Source organism: Asterias rubens, chromosome 3 (assembly GCF_902459465.1).
Source record: "Asterias rubens chromosome 3, eAstRub1.3, whole genome shotgun sequence".
Taxonomy (NCBI): Eukaryota; Metazoa; Echinodermata; class Asteroidea; order Forcipulatida; family Asteriidae; genus Asterias; species Asterias rubens.
The window spans coordinates 11660597-11681243 of record NC_047064.1 but is presented as its reverse complement, the minus strand read 5'-3'; the positions used below and the strand labels follow the sequence as shown (position 1 = coordinate 11681243).

Genomic DNA, 20647 nt, shown 5'->3' with positions numbered 1-20647 from the left:
CAGTGAATCAGACTGACCCTTTAAGGTACTTGGAATCAGAGCTTGATTGTACTGTACCTACAGTGAATCAGACTGACCCTTTAAGGTACTTGGAATCAGAGCTTGATTGTACTGTACCTACAGTGCATCAGACTGACCCTTTAAGGTACTTGGAATCAGAGCTTGATTGTACTGTACCTACAGTGCATCAGACTGACCCTTTAAGGTACTTGGAATCAGAGCTTGATTGTACTGTACCTACAGTGCATCAGACTGACCCTTTAAGGTACTTGGAATCAGAGCTTGATTGTACTGTATCTACAGTGAATCAGACTGACCCTTTAAGGTACTTGGAATCAGAGCTTGATTGTACTGTATCTACAGTGCATCAGACTGACCCTTTAAGGTACTTGGAATCAGAGCTTGATTGTACTGTACCTACAGTGCATCAGACTGACCCTTTAAGGTACTTGGAATCAGAGCTTGATTGTACTGTATCTACAGTGAATCAGACTGACCCTTTAAGGTACTTGGAATCAGAGCTTGATTGTACTGTACCTACAGTGCATCAGACTGACCCTTTAAGGTACTTGGAATCAGAGCTTGATTGTACTGTATCTACAGTGAATCAGACTGACCCTTTAAGGTACTTGGAATCAGAGCTTGATTGTACTGTTCCTACAGTGCATCAGACTGACCCTTTAAGGTACTTGGAATCAGAGCTTGATTGTACTGTACCTACAGTGCATCAGACTGACCCTTTAAGGTACTTGGAATCAGAGCTTGATTGTACTGTATCTACAGTGAATCAGACTGACCCTTTAAGGTACTTGGAATCAGAGCTTGATTGTACTGTATCTACAGTGAATCAGACTGACCCTTTAAGGTACTTGGAATCAGAGCTTGATTGTACTGTATCTACAGTGAATCAGACTGACCCTTTAAGGTACTTGGAATCAGAGCTTGATTGTACTGTTCCTACAGTGCATCAGACTGACCCTTTAAGGTACTTGGAATCAGAGCTTGATTGTACTGTATCTACAGTGAATCAGACTGACCCTTTAAGGTACTTGGAATCAGAGCTTGATTGTACTGTATCTACAGTGAATCAGACTGACCCTTTAAGGTACTTGGAATCAGAGCTTGATTGTACTGTATCTACAGTGAATCAGACTGACCCTTTAAGGTACTTGGAATCAGAGCTTGATTGTACTGTTCCTACAGTGCATCAGACTGACCCTTTAAGGTACTTGGAATCAGAGCTTGATTGTACTGTATCTACAGTGAATCAGACTGACCCTTTAAGGTACTTTGAATCAGAGCTTGACTTTACTTTGTAAACAGTTATGTGTTTTTTCCTTTGTTTACCGTGCTCTTTTTGGGGTTTGCTTTCTACAGGTAATAACAGACGATTCCGGAGCTGTTGATGTCCATGTTATTAATAAGCACTTTTCGGTTGCTGGTCCAAATGAATTGGAAAATATGGCCTCATTTCTCAATACCTTAAGTTAATTACTGAAACCATCATTGTATCTGTATTTTAGTTAATGAGCTTTTTTGTGACGTACTAAATATTGTATGTTTTTTAAGTAATTCAACACGTTCGCAAGTGAACAATGTGAACAAAACAATGTTTTGACTTGGATGTCATGTAGGCTTTAATACTTCAATAATGAAAAATTGACTGTACTTTTTACATATGGTCTTCATATCATCAGTAATAGTCTCTTAGGGGCCATTCATAATTTTCAATGTTTTAAAATTTCGATTTCTTTTCCAAAGATTTTTGACCCACCCCTAATTTCGATTATAAAACCATTGATTTGCTATGTGCAGTATTAAAAATAAAACTACATGTGGTTGCATTATGCATACTTTAATACTTGTGTCCGCTGCATCATGGATGTTATTAATGCACATTCGGGCCTAGCACCGGACCGCAGGCCCAGCTATTTTAGCCCTGGGCTAAAACTTTTATCAACTTTTATTGTGACCGAAACCCGTGAAGATCGGTGACAAGTTCAACAGAGGCCAGCTATCCCTTGGATTTTTACAACAACCCTAAAAAAAAATTGTTTTAACCCAAATTTAACCGTATCGCCGCCCGAAAATAAATACAAAAACTGTGCAGAACTTTTTTGTGTGGAGGATTTCTTTTCTTCAAGATGCATGAAAAAACTTTCCAGTTTACTTCACATTCACATGAGGTACACATAAGATGTTGCTGGTTAATGTGGAGGTATGATTGTGTCAAAATATTTCCCCCAAGAAAATTAATTTCCGGCTAAAATGATGTGCAAAATCCTCCCGCTCATGACTTCTACCTGATGTGTTGAGTCTATGCAAGTGGGGCGCATTCGACAAATTTACTAAACGGATTGGGACAAACTTGTGCGCAATTCGCATTTTGTGCTCTGTCGAATTTCGAATTATCAGCTGAATCTGGTGAGAGAGCAAAAGCGTGCGCAATCTGCAAATTCGCGCTATGTTTGTATGCCAGCCCAAGTTGATAATTCTGAAAAACTAAGCGCAATCTGAAGTTGTGCATTATTATATATTATTTTGTTTTCCCTGGCTGGCCCTAAGCGTGAGAAAATGGTTGCGTTTCGTGAAAGCGTGAGACTTGCTTGGTGTGCAGTTGCTACCTCCATGGAAGGCAAGTCAAACGATCTAGCTTTTTTCTGTGTTTTGTTTTGGTTTTTTTAATGAAAAGTGAATTTCGATTAATAAATATTTAAAAAAGAGGCTTTTGACCCACCCACCCACTAATTCGAAAAGAAAGCGAAATTTTCAAACATTGAACATTTTGAATGGCCCCTCAGGAGTTTGACAGAAAGATGCCATTAAAAGAATTGTTCTCACCAAACATGTAGCCTGGTATTTAGACAATTGACCTACAGTTTAATTCATTTCCTTATTGTTTGTTTTGAACTCCCCAAACTAGGTCCTTCTTTCGACCCTTGGTATTCATCCCTTACTGTTTCTGAATACGTTCTGCTTCTTTTTACTTCACTGCTTCTGTTTCACTGTAATTTAGCCTTTGATAAAAAAGACAGCTGCTAAAATGCGCCGTAGCACCTGGTTAACCCTTATAAGGTGCTACAAAATATGGTCTCAGAATTCATAACTTTGAATAACTTCTTTTTCTGTATAAATGTACGAAGTTAGCGTCAGTAACTTGTTGGTAGATATGTGCGCTATATAAGACTTTGATATATTATATTATTGTTATTAAAACTGCCTTTTCTTGGGTAATCGTAAAATAATAATAAAACATGTGACATAAAACTCATTGGGAATGAATATGCATGAGACATGCTTTTGACGAAACCCAATATATATCTCTACAATGTGTTCATGTATTTATATGACCTTTCATTGTTGACAACATTTGACAAACGAACAACAGGCGTGAAACAATCTTGATTTGGCCTCTAAATTATGTAAGCATGTTTATGAGCTACATTGCAAACTAGGTGTAAACATATGGATTACAACTTCTGAATTTCCTAATTCCTAAGCTTTGCACACTTTCTGACATGTTGTCAGCTAATGAAAGTTTCCGGAAATTGGGGTAATTCATGATTAGATATGCCACTTTTCATGAAAGGGGCATCTTGGCATGGGTTTTTTTCCTTAAAAATGTTTATGTGGTTTCATACATAAATTTTGGTAAAAAGATATCGTCTGTATCAGTAATTCAAAGTTTTATAGTCAAGAAACATTGATTGTTATCAAGAATCAGAAGAAGTTGTGAACTTAAAGCTTGAAAGAAATCCTAGGTAAAGAACAAGCGAATATAGACAGATAAAAGATAAGCACCTTGTGGCAGTACTATTACAGGTAACAATTGGCGTGTTGGTTCATCTTGGCAGAAACTTTACAAAACTTATCAATGGCTTGTTGGAGATTGGGGTGTACATCCACTTTTCAAATATCATGGTATGAAAACCTAATCGTGCTTTTTTGTGTAGTTTTATCAAGAAAAAATTTTAAAGGGTCAAACAATGAAAACAATTAAAATTCATTTATTTGTCAATAACAAAAACAGGGTATTCATGAGTGATGTCATCTATCATCAGATCTACAGATCCTAGTTTTTATTTGCCTTTTTTGTTAGTTTTTATTTACCCTAACCCTTGCCCATCTCAGGGTTTATTGTCCTGTTTGTTGTTTTGTTCTGTTATGGCGAATACAATACAATAAAACACAATAATCTTTATTAGATCCCAAAAAGGGTAATTCAAATGCTCACATACAGTAAAAACATTGACACATTAAAAACATTATAAATACAAAAAGTTATAATATTTACAATAAAATAATTGTAAAGTGTATTGGTGTCAACAGCAATGTCTGGTTCAGGAGTTTGATAAGATTGTTTCCATTATAAAAGTTCAACTTCCGGATTGAACTGGAAGTCAAGGCCAAACAGGTTCACACTTTACTTTGTGAAGTGTTGACTTTTTAAGGCTCTAACAATGATGTATTATTTTTAGACTTATGTCTGGTTTTAGGAGTTATGATTTATTCAAATATTTAAATTTCTTCAGACTTTAATGGATAACCTGGTCAAAATTGTCACATTCTGTGTATAATTTTGGAATTTGTTTAAATTATTATGTAAAGATTATAAAACTCAATGTGTGGCGTTAAAAGTTATGATTTTTTTTAAACATTGCATTTCAACCTGAAATAAAGAGTTTCAAACGAAGTCACACTGCTCAAATTTGTTTAGCCTTTCTGATGACACATAAATGACGAATATCAAATGTGTTGTTCAGAAAGTGTGATTTTTATTTCATCTTCTTGTTTGAACTGGAAGTAAGGGTAACATTATGTGTATCATTAATAAAAAGTTGTTATATTTATGTTCCATAATGATATGTAACAATCTTATGTGTTGTTCAAAAGTTATTAGTTTTTGAAAACTTATTTTGACATATTGGAAATTTACAATCCATGCATCATGTGAAATCTCTTTTAAAATAAACAAAACACCTCACGCTTCAGAAAGTTTGACCTTGATTTTCGTTTCAATCTGGAAGAACTAATTTATACATTGGAAATTATTAACTTCTGAAAAACTTTTTTGATTTACAAAATCTATACATCGTTTAGAATGTATGAACTAACTTAAGAAAAAATATACAGATTTTGACCACAATTGGTATGAACTTCCTATTCAAGCAGGAAGTTTAATTTTTATTAGAAAAATCAATCCCCTGAACACAGTGGGCTGATAATGTGAAATGGCGACACCATTTTTTGTGCTCATAATTTGATGATACCAATCACTCAATGTCTAGTTTATAATCTACTTTAATCAAGATTTTCTGATACTGTTTTTGATTTTTTTTTTTTTTTGGGGGGGGGAATTGAAATTGGTAGAAAGAGTAGCATACATATGAATGAATAATGATCCATTTAGATAGATAATTGAAATTAGAGCATTTTTATGTATCATGTTGCCAAAGATAGACATTTCCAATAGCGTATTGTTGTAGTTTGCATTATAATGTGCATAACTCCCTCCTGTACCAAAAAGTAACATAAAGTAAAAATGAGTGAAAATCATATTAAATGGTTTTGTATAAAAATAAATTGTGGTATATTAACAATATTGCATCTTTTTTTATTATGAAAAAATAAATATCAACTGGTTTCTTTTAAAACTCAAACACTGAAGGGTGTATACATTTGGTAGTCACTCTGAAATTTAATGGCAATAAAAAACATAAGTAGTAAAGAGTGCAGCAGCTTTGGACAGTGCATTTTGAGAAACCTTTTTAATTTGAAGCAATGCCGTCAAAACGCGTTTTGGGAAAAAAACGATATCACTTTTTCCGTGTTGGTAATTCTCAGACTGTGTATTTCTACAGGGATTATTCTTCCTGTGTGGACATAATCACTCCGGATTTTAGGTGATACCTCAAAAACGGAACCAACATTGGCTTTCATTCCGATATTAACCGGATATCATAAGTATGTTTATATTATCACTCTGCTTTCTATAGCCTTACGTACTGCCGTACGACAGTATATATAAAAGCCTCAATCATCATCATCATCATTTTATTGGCAGCCCAGAGCACTTTGGAACGAGGTACCAATATTTGAGTACAGGAACGTTTAGTGTGGATAACCATAGTCAGATATGGATGTCTGCCGGGGACCCGGGCCCCGCTGCATTTGGCGCATGGACCCCCAACAAAGAGGCAAAATAATGGGCTGAATCAAACATTCTAGGTACCACATGAAACCAGGTGGAAATGGTCATTAACATCATGCTTAGTAAAAAATATCAACCGCCAGACAAATTGTCTGCTGCATTAGACCTGCCTGACACCCCTCCCCAAATATTTAGTGTACAAACCTATGGGTCGAAATTAACCAGTTGTCAAATTAGCTCAGATTTACATGACACTTTGTCTAACTGTTCCACTATGGCTAAAATGAACACGCACCAAAAATTAAATCCATACTTCATATCGTTTACGAGATACAGCTTCTTAAAATATGCTCAAACCTCCCCTTTTGGGAGCTCCGCCCCGGCCGACACCGCGCGTTGTGGTATTTATTATACTTTTCAGTAACGACACCAGCTGTAGGGCTAAAAAGATGTATGCTACTTAGGTTGTGGCCCTGAATACATTGGCTGCATTTGGCCTTGCCAGACAAAAGTTTTGCTGCATTGGGCCCGGCAGACACCTCCCCAACCCCGGGGTTAAACTTCGAACGACCTAAAACCAAGTTGAAATGACCAATAGGCCTATTATACTCTATTCTTTATACCTGCTCAGCCGCTAGATAGACACAAGTTTTGCTGCATTTGGCCCGGCAGACACCAGTCTCCCCTCACGGCCCCCGGGTTAAACATCAGAGGAACCACCTGAAGTTGAAATGACCAATATCAATATTCTTCAACTGCCAGACGAAAGTTTTGCTATTATGAGGCCCGGCAGACACCTCCCTCCCCAAGTTTTGCTGCATTGGGCCCGGCAGACACCACCAGTCCCCCTCACGGCCCCGGGTTAAACATTAGAGGAACCACCTGAAACCATGGAGGAATAAATTTATTCCTCCGCTGAAACCAAGTTGAAATGACCAATTTACACGATTCATACGAGTATCATACGCCATACAAAAGATATGCTGCATTGGGCACGCCAGACACCCCCACCCCCTGGGTTTAAGACGGGGAAGTATGAAACCATGAAACAAACACGACACGTATAAACGAAGATGCAAGCATTTTGTCAGACATTCTGTAGTCAGCTATATTTCTCGAATAACGACAATAGGGCCTAATTATTATTTGGTTTTCTGGGAAAAGGAGATGTAGAATTTAAATCCCTGCATTTCGTTCGTTTTGCATGGCCAGGCAAACCATCACTCGTTCGTCCCGTACGTCCGTCCGACCATTACGACCATGCGATCATCAAATAAAAAATAAATACGCATTAATTTGTGTTCATACATTCGTCCGATGCAAGGATTTTTTATAAAATACCTTCCAACCAAATCTTTATCGCAAATTTCAAAATTTCCTTCTATGAAGTCACTGTCTTTTGTACATCTCGGTATTCTTTCAAGCTTCCCTGTACACAGATTTGAAAAAAGAAGCACAGTTTTTATCTTTTCGTATCAGGTTCTTGCCATTATTCACTGAAATTGCGTCTACACATCCGACAAAATGTTCGACTACGCATCCGATTAGTGTGTACGACCTATTTTTCATTTTGAAAAATTCATACGCATATTTTGCGAAAAACGATAACGCACTGCGCTTCCTTTTACGCACTGCGGACTTTAAAAAACGGGTCCGCGCGCTGCGACGACTTGCGCACGGGTTCAACAGCGCCCTCTCTTGATATTTTGCTATTCGCGATAAACCCATAGAGCTGTAATATTGACTATCTAGAGCGCTAACTTGCTCTGCGTTTTGAAGCCACCCTGATCATTCCGTAGTCACGCAACACATCAAACATGTCTGCGCCCTGGGCTCGATTTCACAAAGCAATAAAATCCATCGTAAGACAAATTTTCAGTACCACCATAGTGATTTGCATTGTGACATCACACTTTACTAAGCAACTACGACTGATTTGCAGTTGCGATCAATTTTAGCTCTTTGTGAAATCGGCCCCTGGGGCCGATTTCTGGGCCGATTTCACAAAGAGCTAAAATTGATCGCAACTGCAAATCAGTCGTAGTTGCTTAGTAAAGTGTGATGTCACAATGCAAATCACTATGGTGGTACTGAAAATTTGTCTTACGATGGATTTTATTGCTTTGTGAAATCGAGCCCAGGGCGCAGACATGTTTGATGTGTTGCGTGACTACGGAATGATTTTAATTTTGAAGAACACACATTGCCGCGATTTTTTTACATTCGGCGTGTGCGCTTACGTACGCTACGCGACTGCCCATTTGCGTACGTCCGCGCGCTACGAAAACCGTAAGTTCGACTTGATTGACGTACTAAAAAAAGTATACGCGCCTTTTAAACATGACGCACATGACGCTCGCAGTTTGTACGCTCATCAGCCGATTGTGCGTTCACATTTGCTGCATTTTTGGGTTCGATGACACATAAAAAAGAACAAAACGCACTATCATGCAAATAGCCGTACAATTGCCGTACAAAATTTCAAGCTTTTGTATTGGTTTGTACATAAACATGGATGCGCCCATACAGCTTCAAATCCTTAGTGCGTGTACAACGGGGTGTTAGCGCTCTAGTAAATATATATAGCTCTATAGATAAACCTTATTCTTAGGCCGTGTTATCTAGGCCCCTCATTTTTAGTCTGGTTCCCAGACCCAAAAATCTCCGACTAGAGGAGGCTCTGTCGAATTTAAGATTTTTAACAAGAGACGTCAAGGAATCTTTGGTCAGGGAACCAGACTACCTCATTTTAGCCTACGTAAAAATTATGGGAAATTCTTTGGACGATTCCATTCAAATCAAGGGTAGAACAATTTTTCGTCTACGTCATGTTTTAAATTTAGAACGTGAAGGGGGTTTTCTTTAGTCGCACCGATCTACGAAATAGCCGTCACACTGTACGTCAAGAAGTGTGCACGACCGCCGATTCTCTGATGGAAAGCAATAATAATGCCGACAATGTAAGTGAAGTATTGCTATTATATGAATTGATTTAGAATTGTTCCCGAGTATACTCCAGAGGAGGTTTCTGCACATAGGAAGATGAGACGATATATACTAATTATAGGAGCGTCATACGTTATCGACCCTCATCATCATATCATATGTTTTCGAACCCCAACTTTGATTCCCGTTTACCGGGAGACTGTGCAAGCTGCACCGGTGACAGAAGCTATGCAGTTTACTCACGGTCTGTATTTTCATCAGGCTTAATCATGCTGAGAATAAAGTTTCCTGTTGTTGGTTATGCTCAAACATTTATAAAATGATTGATTTTCGTTATAAATCACTAGTGCATTATTATGCCAACATTCAAATGAGTCAAAGAAACATCATCCAACCTCGAAAGTTCAAAACAAAATTCCTATCTGCTAGATTGAGTTTCTGGATAACTTTCCGTATGGCGCCACCACTTTTTCACTCATTTTTACAAAAAGGGATATATCAATCAGGTAAATTAGATACTATAGTATTTTATTTTGAATGAAAAAGTGGTGGCGCCACACGGAAATTTCCTGGGGGAAAAATTAAAACATTTTATTAAAGTGAAAATGACAACCATTTTTTTAATTTTTATTAACTGGATTAAATTAGATACTATTTTATTTCATATCGAATGAAAAAGTGGTGGCGCCATACGGAAACTTTTCCAAGAGAAAATATCATAGATTGGTTTCTTATCTCCGGAAACCAAACATTACTACTGGTCTGAAATGGGGGAAAACAGATTTTTATGAAGTGTGTGTGCTTCAAGGGGAGTGGGGTGTTTTACTTTCATGCCTTATGATATCTCTCGATTCTAATATAGTAGCCATAATGCCTTCTAGGACAAAAATGTAATTAAATTTGTTAAGTAGTAATTGGATAATATTGTTGATTTAATTTGCCATACTAGCTTCTGAATATTCAATAAAATACCAACCAATGAAAGGTGTGAAAACATATGACGTTGCTCCAATGTCGTGCATGCATAAGCACTGTTAATGGCGGACTGTCTCTCGCAACGTAAAACCAAAAATTAAAAAATTTCACATCATGAAGTGAAAGTGTTATTGTAAAAATATTGGATAGATGATTTGAAAAAAAAACTTTTTCTGTTATCCTACTGAAAACACATGACACCAGGATACAAACAAAAATGTGTGAGTGAGAGGATTTTGTATCTCCGGCTCATAGATAGAGTCATGCATGATCAAATATTATCGAAATATGTCGACCTCTAGAGCTAGAGTTAGAACTTAGACCCAGTAACTCAGATTAACTGGGGCAATGTATTCCTTTTTCCAAAATTTTGACATTAAAGGAACACGTTGCCTTGGATCGGTCGAGTTGGTCTTTGAAAAGCGTTTGTAACTGTTTGTTAAAAAATGCATGGTTAGAAAGATGATTTAAAAGTAGAATACAATGATCCACACAAGTTTGCCTTAAAATTGCGTGGTTTTCCTTTTACTTTGCGAACTAACACCGTCAGCCATTTGTGTTAGTCGACGAGGTAAAAGGAAAACCCCACAATTTCGAGTGATACTTGTGTGGATCATCATCATCAAAATTTCAAAAAAAGGAATACAGCGCCCCGGTTACTGGGTCTCATGTCGACCCAACAACCACCACATGTCCATTCCAACCCAACCTTGATTCCCGTCAGGGGACTATGCAAGCTTCACCGGTGACAGAAGCTCTGCAGTTTACTCACGGTCTGTGTTTTCGTCAGGCTTTTTTAATTATGCTGAGAATAAAATTTACTGTCGTAACGCGTAGGAATGACTATCTGCTGCTATTGACTGAGTTTCACCATGGAGGAAGAAAATCATGGTTTCACTGTGTTCAGACAACTCGTCCGTCGGACAACTCGACCGTTCAGACAACATGACAGTTGAGACAGCTCGACCATTCGGACAACTCGGCGGAAGTTTTTTTCAACTGTCAGACAACTCTACTTAGGACCAAGACAAGTCAACGGATGGCCGTGAGGGGGGGGGGGTTAGGGTTGGGTAAGGGTCAGGGGTTAGGGATAGGATTTACAGGAAATTCATTTTACTACTTACTGTAACAGAGGTCGACCATTCAACCGTCGACTTGTCTTGGCCATCCGTCAAATTGTCCCAAAGTCGAGTTGTCTAAACGTTCAGTTGTCCGAACGGTCAAGCTTTTTCAACCGTCGAGTTGTTCGAACCATCGAATTGTCAGACGGACTAGTTGTCTGACATCCAGACATATTATTTATTGCATTTATCGGAATTTATTACAGTCTGCAGTTTCAAAGAAATATTTTTTTCATTTTCACATAACATTATAATTCTATGGCCACGCCATAGAATCCCAATAGCAACCATATCACGTGATCTATCTAGAGATGGAAGGCGAATGAAACTGGATGTCAGACAACTCATCCGTCGGACAACGGCCATCTCAACGGTTCAGACAACTCAACTTTGAGACAACTCGACAGATGGCCAATAAGTCGACTGTTGAATGGTCGACCTCGTTACTGTCATGTTTACATGAATTTCCTGTAAATCCTAACCCTAACCCTAACCCAAACCCTTATCCTACGCCCCCCCCCTTCCCCAGCCCTCTGCTGGGCCCAAGTCACAGCCATCTGTTGACTTGCCTTGGTCCTACATGTAAGTAGTTGTCTGACAGTTGAAAACCGTCCGTCGAGTTGTCTGAACGGTCAAGCTGTCTCAATTGTCTGACGAACGAGTTGTCTGAACACCATGTCTTCATTAAAGAGAAAATATAACAGACTGATTTCTTATCTCCTCCTGAAACCAAACATTGCTGGTCTGAAATTGGGGAAAACAGAATGTGCCTGTCATGGTTTCCGATAGGATAATGAGAAATGATTTTTTTTAAAATCATCTGTTCAACCTTTTCACAAGACACTGCACCCCTCACACACACTGCACCCCTCAGTAGTCCATACAATTCCTCCATCGGGAGGGGGGGGGGGGGCAGGGGGTCATGTTTCAAAAAGAATACACAGTGAATAACAGGACCCAACACAGAATGTAGCCAATTTTGAATCGTTTTTATTTATTTCTTTAGTTATGAATTGTCTTATCTGCTGTTGGAAACTGCCTGCTTGAAGTCCACTTTGTGCTATATCTGACAAGAGCTGTTGACACACGCTACAATGGACACACATGATGAGGAGTCACAAGATGTTGATTTGATCATTCTTGCTGATAGTGCTCAATCTGCTAAGGAAGTAGGTGAGAAAGACAGGAATTTGCCCCATTTCCAATTCACGGATGGAAAAGGAAGATTACAAAATAGTATCGACAGTCCTCGCGAGGGGTTTATAGCACTCAAAATCACATACATGCATGTGTTCAAGAAACAGCAAGAACATGCCAAAGCTTTACAACAGAAAAACCAAAAGCTTGTTGCTGAGATCCAGCAGTTGAAGAAACAAAGCGATTTGTCTTGGAGTCAAGAACAGGTAACTTTACAGTGCTGTGCTGAAGTTAAAATGCTTACAAGTATTGTTTTCATTATTGCAGTGGACACTATTGGTAATTATTCAAAATAACTATTAGCATAAAACCTTTCTTGGTGACGAGTATGGGGAGAGGTTGATGGTTTAAAACATTGTGAGAAACAGCTCCCTCTGAAGTGCCATAGTTTTTGAGAAAGAAGTAATTTTCTGCGAATTTGATTTTGAGACCTCAGATTTAGAACTTGAGGTCTCGAAATCAACCATCTAAACGCACACAACTTCGTGTGATAAGGGTGTTTTTTTCTTTCATTATTATCTCGCAAGTTAGATGATCGATTGAGCTCAAATTTTCACAGGTTTGTTGTTTTTCATGCATATGTTGAGACACACCAACTGTGAAGGCTGAGGCTGGTCTTTGTCAATTACCAATAGTGTCCATTGCCTTTAAGCATCAATTGATTAAAAGGACTTTTGATTTAATTGATTTAAAGACAACAGACACGTTTTATCCCAACATATGCATAAAATAACAAACCTGTGAAAACTTTGACTCAATTGGTTGTCAAAGTTGGAGAAAAGTTGTGTGATTTCAGATGCCTTGAATTGGAGACATCAGTTGAGGTCTCAAATTCAAATCAAATATTTTAGTGAGAAATTACTTCTCTCTCAAAAACTATGTTACTTCAGAGGGAGCTGTTTCTCACAATGTTTTATTCTACATATCAACAGCTCTCCATTGCTTGTTTCAGTATGTTTTATGCTAATAATTATTTTGAAGATATTACCAATAGTGTCCAGTGCCTTTAAACATCATGGTTTAGATATAAAACTCTCCCAAGGAAACATCTTTGTAGCAGGTCAGCTGGTTCTGATTGTGATTTAATCAAAATTTTGATGTAAGAATCCAACATCCAAACTTTGGTGTAAGAATCCAACATTTGTTAAGTTGCTGAATCAAAATAAGTACATCTAGACAGTTACTAATTCCTTACCAATTATGGATAATTTCTTTTTGACGAAATTGTAAAACAATATATATTTCTAAAATCATTTGTGTTTTTCACAATTTCACTATTTATTAAAAATTTCTTGCAGGTGAGCCCATGTGATAGTGAAGTTCAGACTGAATTGGTAGATTTATGTTCTGATAAGGAAAACAGTGATCTTGATTTCCAACTTGCATTACTCAAGGAACAAAAATCAAAACTATGGTCAGGATTTATTTACATGGCAAAATATTTGTTGAAGAGAGAGCCTCTGTCTAGCCTTCCCCAAAAGGTTCTTGACAATTTACAGAGTTTGGATTGTGATTCAGAGGAATCTGTAAAGGAGTTAGAACATTTGGTTCAAGTCATGAGTGGTTTGGATGATGAGTTATCCCAGTTGCCAACCAAGGATGAGGCATCGGGAAACAGACAACCATCTGATAACCATTCTAACTTATCAGACAAGTTAAACAAATCTTCTCCACCAAAGTTGGTAACAGGCTGCCAGACCAAGTCGCAGTGTGACCGGACCCAACCACAAACTAAAGATTTGGAGAGCATGATTCAGCAGAAACCAGAAGCACACAAACATGGGAAGGATGTTGCTGTGGACATTCAGACATCACAAGAAGAGGATATGTACGGAGTTGAAGGCAATGAAGGAGATCAAGATTTAGTGCCATACAATTTGATGAGACTACGTCAAAAGTTGATTAAACTGCAGAGCTTTCCTGTGGAATATGGCACTATGATACAAAATTTGAATGACAATTTGGAGCAGCAGAAGACTACATCCTTGTTTAAAGGTTTGTATTTATCATACATTTGAACAATGAAGCAAGCGTGACAATACAAACCTGTAAAGTAAATCAGGTTTGCAGGCTAATTTGCCTTATAAGAGATTAAAGCCATTGGACCCTTCCGGTACAGAAAAAAAAATAAAAGTTCACAGATTTACAAATAATTTACAGGGTTTACAGAAGGTAATGGTGAAAGACTTCTCTTGAAATATTAGTCCATGAAATGCTTTACTTTTTGAGAAAACGGTAAAACAATATAAATTCTCGTTACCGAGAATTACGGATTTATTTTAAACACATGTCATGACATGGCGAAACGCGCGGAAACAAGAGTGGGTTTTCCCGTTATTTTCTCCCGACTCCGATGACCGATTGAGCCTAAATTTTCACAGGTTTGTTGTTTTATATATAAGTTGTGATACAAGAAGTGTGGGACTTGGACAATACTGTTTACCGAAAGTGTATAATGGCTTTAAACAGTATAACAAAAAATACAAGTTTGTTTTTGAATACAATCACTTTCACTTTTACTTCCGCAGCTGAAAAAGTCAAGGTTTCATTGGGGCAATGATATTTTCAAATATAATTGTTTTTTACCCTGACACCAATGTGCATTCATGGACGAGTGGAACACAGTACTCGAGCTCTGGTGTTTCCGATCAGCAGAGTGTGGGTTCGGGTCCCGATCATGACACTTGTGTCCTTTTTGCTGCATCCTTTGGATGGGACGTAAAGCCGTAGGTTCTGTATGTTGTGCAATGCACGTAAAAGAGCCCAGTGAACTTCTAAAGAGAAGGGGTTCCTTGTAGTTCCTGGTCTGAATGGCGCATATTGTGCCACAGCACTTTGTAATCGTTTTGTGGTGCTATAAAGAATTTATAGGTTTCATATGTGCTTCACATACATGTACCTTGCTGGGAAAATAGTGAACCCTTTTATGCACCTCTAGTGTGATAAAATGCTATATAAGTAAGGTTAAAAAGCAATGTTTAGGTCGAGACCTGGAAGTCTGAGACCAAGACTAGCCCTCCCAATACCAAGAATTTTGCAGGCCAAGACCGAGTCCAAAACTGAGACTAAGGTGTCTGAGACTGAGACCAAGCCCAAGCATACACAAACGTTTGGTTTTGAAATCAGGGTTCCTTTATTACCCCATGTTGTACATGTAGTGCTCTACTTTAATCCAAAAATAACATCTCTTGATTGCTGATGGCCAATATGAAAACTTAAAAATATTCATGAATTTATACAAATTTGCGGTAATACAGCTTTAATTAGATTGAGTATGCAAAGTAATACAAAATTTGTACCCAGCTGTACAGATTTTTCAAACACGATCATATTTGAATTAACAACAACGCTTCACAGGTTTTTATTTCACTGCAGCATCTGCAAAAGTGCAGTACATTTTCAGTAGTGCAGCACCTCTTGGACATAAAATTTAAATTTTAACATCACACGAAGGGTGGTATCTTACTGAATAGAACTTGGACCAAAGCCAATTGTAAAGTTACATTTGCTACGGTTGTACCTGTTCCAAGTTGGTGTGATACAGCCAATGTTGCCCAAAATGATTATAATTTACATCCTTTTTCAACAAAATCTGCATTCTTGCTTGTCCCTATTTGATCACTTCCTGGAGGTTTCTTTTGATTATTAGGCATTAGTTTAACTCAATCTTTAAATAACTATGGGCCACACGAAGATAATACTCGAGAAAAGGCTTAACGGTAAGTCCCAAACTATAATGACCCTGACATGAGACTGTTCAATAAATCGCTTGATTTGAACGTTACGTGCAAATTGAGGACCAGAAAACAAAAGAGGTCCACCTAACATGCAGACACTCTTTCTTAAAGAAACTAGACACCTTTGGTTATTGTCAAAGACCACCAGTCTTCTTACTTGGTGTATCTCAACATGTGCACAAAATAACAAACCTCTGAAAATTTTAACTCGATTGGTCATCAAAATTGCGAGATAATAATGGAAGAAAAAAACACCCTTGTCACACAAAGTTGTGTGCTTTCAGATGCTTGATTTCAAGACCTCATGAAATCAGTTAAGTACTTTACTGAGAAATAACTTCTTCCTCCAAAACTATGTAACTTAAGAGGGAGCCATTTCTCACAGTGTTTATACTATCAACAGCTCTCCATTGCTTGTTACCAAGAAATTGTTTATGCTAACAATTATTTTGAGTAATAACCAATAGTGTCCAGTGCCTTTAAGTGTGCAGAACAAAGTAATGTCCACATGGTGACTGCAACACGGAGCTATGTGTGCCTGGGTGTAAGTGTCAACGCTGAAAACCGAGCTCTTCTATGAATATACACTCGCTCATCGGGGACTTTAATCAGAGTGAGAACGACCTCGCTTTGAGAAATGTAGGCCCTGCATCTTGCTTCATAGTGTTGCTTTTTGGTATCTCTGAAAACTAACTTATGGTTTTTGTTTTTTAATTGTCACAGTTGATCCGCATTCCCATCAGAGGAAATCTTGTACTGAGTTGAGCGCAGAGCCAAATGTGTCTGGTGATATTTCAAGCTTCATTCAGTTGCATAACATCAAGGTGCCTCCATTGGATTTCCCTCAGACTTTAAGGAACAGTGATGATCTACAAAATGGTTTAAACGTACAAGAAGGATTAAGCAATACCAGCCCTGTCAAGCTAGACTCCCCTAAAGGTACTTTTCCTTTTGAAGTAGTACGAGGACCCCCAAATACTTCCCAATTTTCTCCTCTTGGTGCTAATAGACTGTCTGAATGGCAGCCTAGTGCTGTTGCATCGGTTTGTCAACCTCCACCTAGAGCTACCTCCAACATGGTTGAAAAGGGAAACAATGAACATCTTATGTTAATCCAAGGTACAAGTGAAGCTCATTACCAGTTGCCTGAACAGTTGTATAGATCAAATAACAAGGAAAGTATCGCAAATTCTGCCCCCAAACCTAGGAGTTATGGTCAAGATGAAAGAAGCAAAACGATGAGTGTGGTAATTGGACCTTCATCTAGTGGTCCGTGCATGCCAGGCTCCGATACTGATGAGCTTGTCACAGCACGTGGTTCTATGTCTGAAAATAATGTCACTTCATGGAAAATGGAATGTCCTGTCTGTAAACAAAACTTTTCCCCAAGTACAACAGAGGCAGAAGTAAACAGCCATGTAAATTTTCATTTTGAGGGAACATCACTCGATGACCTAGGCTATGACATTTTGAATCCCTGCTAAATCCCTACCTTTAAAAAAAAAAGTAGTCTAGACCTGATTTCACAAAGCACTCTGCAATCCAAATAATCTACTAGCTAACTGGGAAGTTAGAATCAATGGTGAAAGTAAAAGTTGCTTTTTATGGGTGATGGTTTTTGAGTGTTGTAGTATATTTTCTGCACAACACAGTTAAAGTTAGAGAACCCTACCATGATATCATTGAATACACCATTGGAGCCTCTGAGGTCAATTGCTGAGGTTAAACAATGAAGTGCAATCTTGCGTGTGTCCGAACTTCCAGGACTGTTATGGTCCCAACCTTGTGGAGTTTTACATGGGGTGATTTTGTTTCGTCAATTACTTTAGTTTATAGTAGTTTGTGACCATGAAACTTATATACGTTGATGGAAATTAATACTAATTAACAAAACATAAGAAAGTAAAATCAAATCAACAATCCAGTATAACAGAAAAACCAAGAATTAAATTTGACCTCAGCTTCTGGTCACTTGACCTCAGCTTCCAGTCACTTGCAAAATTAAGAATTTGTGCCCACCTCCAATTACAAAACTTATGCAAATGCTTGGTTGGATCGCTCATGATAACAATTAATCATTTTCATTGGGTGACGATGCGTCAGCCCCCTCTTTAAACGTGCGTATTAATGATACACCCACATGACCATCCTGCGTCGTCGTATAAACCAGCTTTTAGTAGTTTCACATTTAGGCAGATTTACATATATGGGGTCTAGAAAAAATTCAGATCAAATAAACATCCTTGTCCCCGAGCTTTACTCTTGTTTACATGATGGTTAACAAAATATTTGTGTAGTTCTTATTAAAGCTAATTATTCAAGTTGAAATGAGTACTTTTGTTTCTCAGATTTTGTCACTAAATACAATTCAAAGCAAAGAATTGATTTCAGAAAGAATAAAGTTTTGTTTTTGATGTGCTTTCTCGTTGCACAGTCTATTACGTCACCGTTTTTTCATGAGGCGGCGAATGTGTTTAGGAATAAATAACTTGTCCAAATAAATGCATGACATATTGCAAGAAATAAACATATTGACAGTTCTGTATGTCTGAACAAGTAAACTATAATTGTGTACACAAAAATCAAGCAGTCTTGTATGCAGCAATTTAACAAACACTTTTTAACACTTTCTCCAAAAACAGAATTTTGGTTGTGTTTACTTTGTGAAAATGCTGACGATTTGTATGCAGTTGGTTTGAAAACATACACCGTCTCATTTGAGTGATTTGAGATGATGGAACTGCATGTGTTATTTGATTTTTACAAAGGAAACTAAAAACTTAATAAATTAATTTCCCATGCTTGTCACATATTGTAACTGATAAGGGTTAACTTCATTTCGCAGATACTGTAACATTGTTACAAGATAACATTGAGTTGATTAAGAGAAGTTGGCTACATGTGTACTTATACTGTTAAAAGCAAGAAGATTTGCACAAAAATGTTCAATTGCCAGCTCATGCTCAAAGGATGCTCAAAGGATGCTTTTGGGGGATACACCGGACAATATCTTTCAACCTAAACAATACAGGGTGTACGTGTACATGCATATGATCTGTAAGGTTATGCACCTTCTTCCCTTTTACTTTGGGTGTTTGAGAGCACTGGTTTAAAAAATAAAAAGGGTTCAGCACTGATCTGAAGTGAACATACATCAGCCAGGTGATGTTAATGACAATACATCAGCCAGGTGATGTTAATGACAATGTGTACCTTTGTATTTTTGAACCATTCCGTCGTTTTAATCCTATAATAGTTGTATACAATAAAAATTAACCTTCGAAAACTTCATTTCAAAAAGTGGTCGTGTTTTTGAGACATTGCCGAAGTTCCGGAGCGAATATTATGTCCACGCAGGAATACTAATCCCTATAGGAATACACAATCTAAGAAGCGTTACTGTATTAAAAAATAAAAATAAACACTTCATTATCTCACACAACCTTAAAACTTTATAGTTAAAATGTTTAGTAATCTGTTGTATTTCAGGTTTCTAGGTTGAAATGAAAGCATTTGTTTGCTCACCATTCTTATACATCAATAACTCTTATTGAACATCATTATTTTCAAACTTCATCATAATTTTTTTGCTGTAATTGCAAACATATTTTTGTCAGCTGTTTATGAACACCTAGAGTTTGTGTCAAGACAAACTCTCAATCTTTAGTTTATAGTATTACTATTAACTTTCCTGGTCTTTTTTGCTGACAAAAACAATTCAAAGCAGCCTCTGCAGTTTAAATCGCCACTCAATTCCATTTTGGGCCATGTGAATTTATACAATATTATTTTCAATGAAACTTTGAAAATGTGGGTTTTTTTCAACTTGATGTTTTTATTACCAAATTGTTTGTTACTTTCGTTTTACAACAACCATATTTGCAAAATCAGCGTTAAAAGACTCGGGTACTTTTTCAAATTGTCCACAGATTTACAATGAACTTACAGGGTTTGAAGATAATGATAGTGGAAAGCTTCCCTTCAAATATTACTAACTAAGGTTGTGTAGTTTTTGAGAAATGAGTAAAACAAGTCACAAAATATTTTTGGTCTCATGAGACCAAAACTATTTTAGCATGTAAAATCCCCATAACCAGTTATGATATTATACCAAAACCATAGCATAACTGGTTAATACGTTTTTACATGCTAAAACTGAGACGAAAATTATTACTTTTACTCATTTCTCAAAAACTACAGCACCTCAGTAAGTAAAATTTCAAGGGAAGCTTTCTACTATCATAATCTTCAAACTGTTTAAGTTTAATGTTTATCTGTGGACATTGAGTTTTTTGTTAGGAAAAAGTACATACCCTTTAACAAGAATTATAAAACAAATTCAAACCATAGATTTATATAGTTGTTTGTTTCTTTTCTTAACCCGCCTAACATAGTAAAAAATAAAAATATGGGCTTTGGATAATTTCAAGAATCATGTGTCATTGTTTTTTGTATGGGTTCTTCATTCCTGTGTTGTCTTATACATCGATCTACAATGTACATGTATTGGCGTGCCAGGC

At 37.3% G+C, this 20647-nt stretch overlaps 2 protein-coding genes across 4 annotated transcripts in view; both read left to right on the top strand.

Moving 5' to 3' along the window:
* Nucleotides 1-1859, top strand: part of LOC117287880 (WD repeat-containing protein 60-like) — an 86679-nt gene extending 84820 nt beyond the window's left edge. For all 3 annotated transcript variants that reach the window (XM_033768474.1, XM_033768473.1, XM_033768476.1), the window contains exon 27: nucleotides 1378-1859. In XM_033768474.1, coding sequence (XP_033624365.1) covers nucleotides 1378-1491 — 114 coding nt within the window. In that variant the 3' untranslated portion in view covers nucleotides 1492-1859. The remainder of the gene's footprint in view (nucleotides 1-1377) is intronic.
* A 7053-nt stretch (nucleotides 1860-8912) lies between these two features.
* On the top strand, nucleotides 8913-20104 carry LOC117287879. Its single transcript, XM_033768472.1, has 4 exons — nucleotides 8913-9111; nucleotides 12200-12596; nucleotides 13689-14385; nucleotides 16851-20104. Exons 2-4 carry the CDS (start codon nucleotides 12288-12290, stop codon nucleotides 17609-17611), a joined length of 1767 nt encoding a protein of 588 aa, XP_033624363.1. The 5' UTR covers nucleotides 8913-9111; nucleotides 12200-12287; the 3' UTR covers nucleotides 17612-20104.
* The last annotated feature ends 543 nt before the right edge of the window (nucleotides 20105-20647 follow it).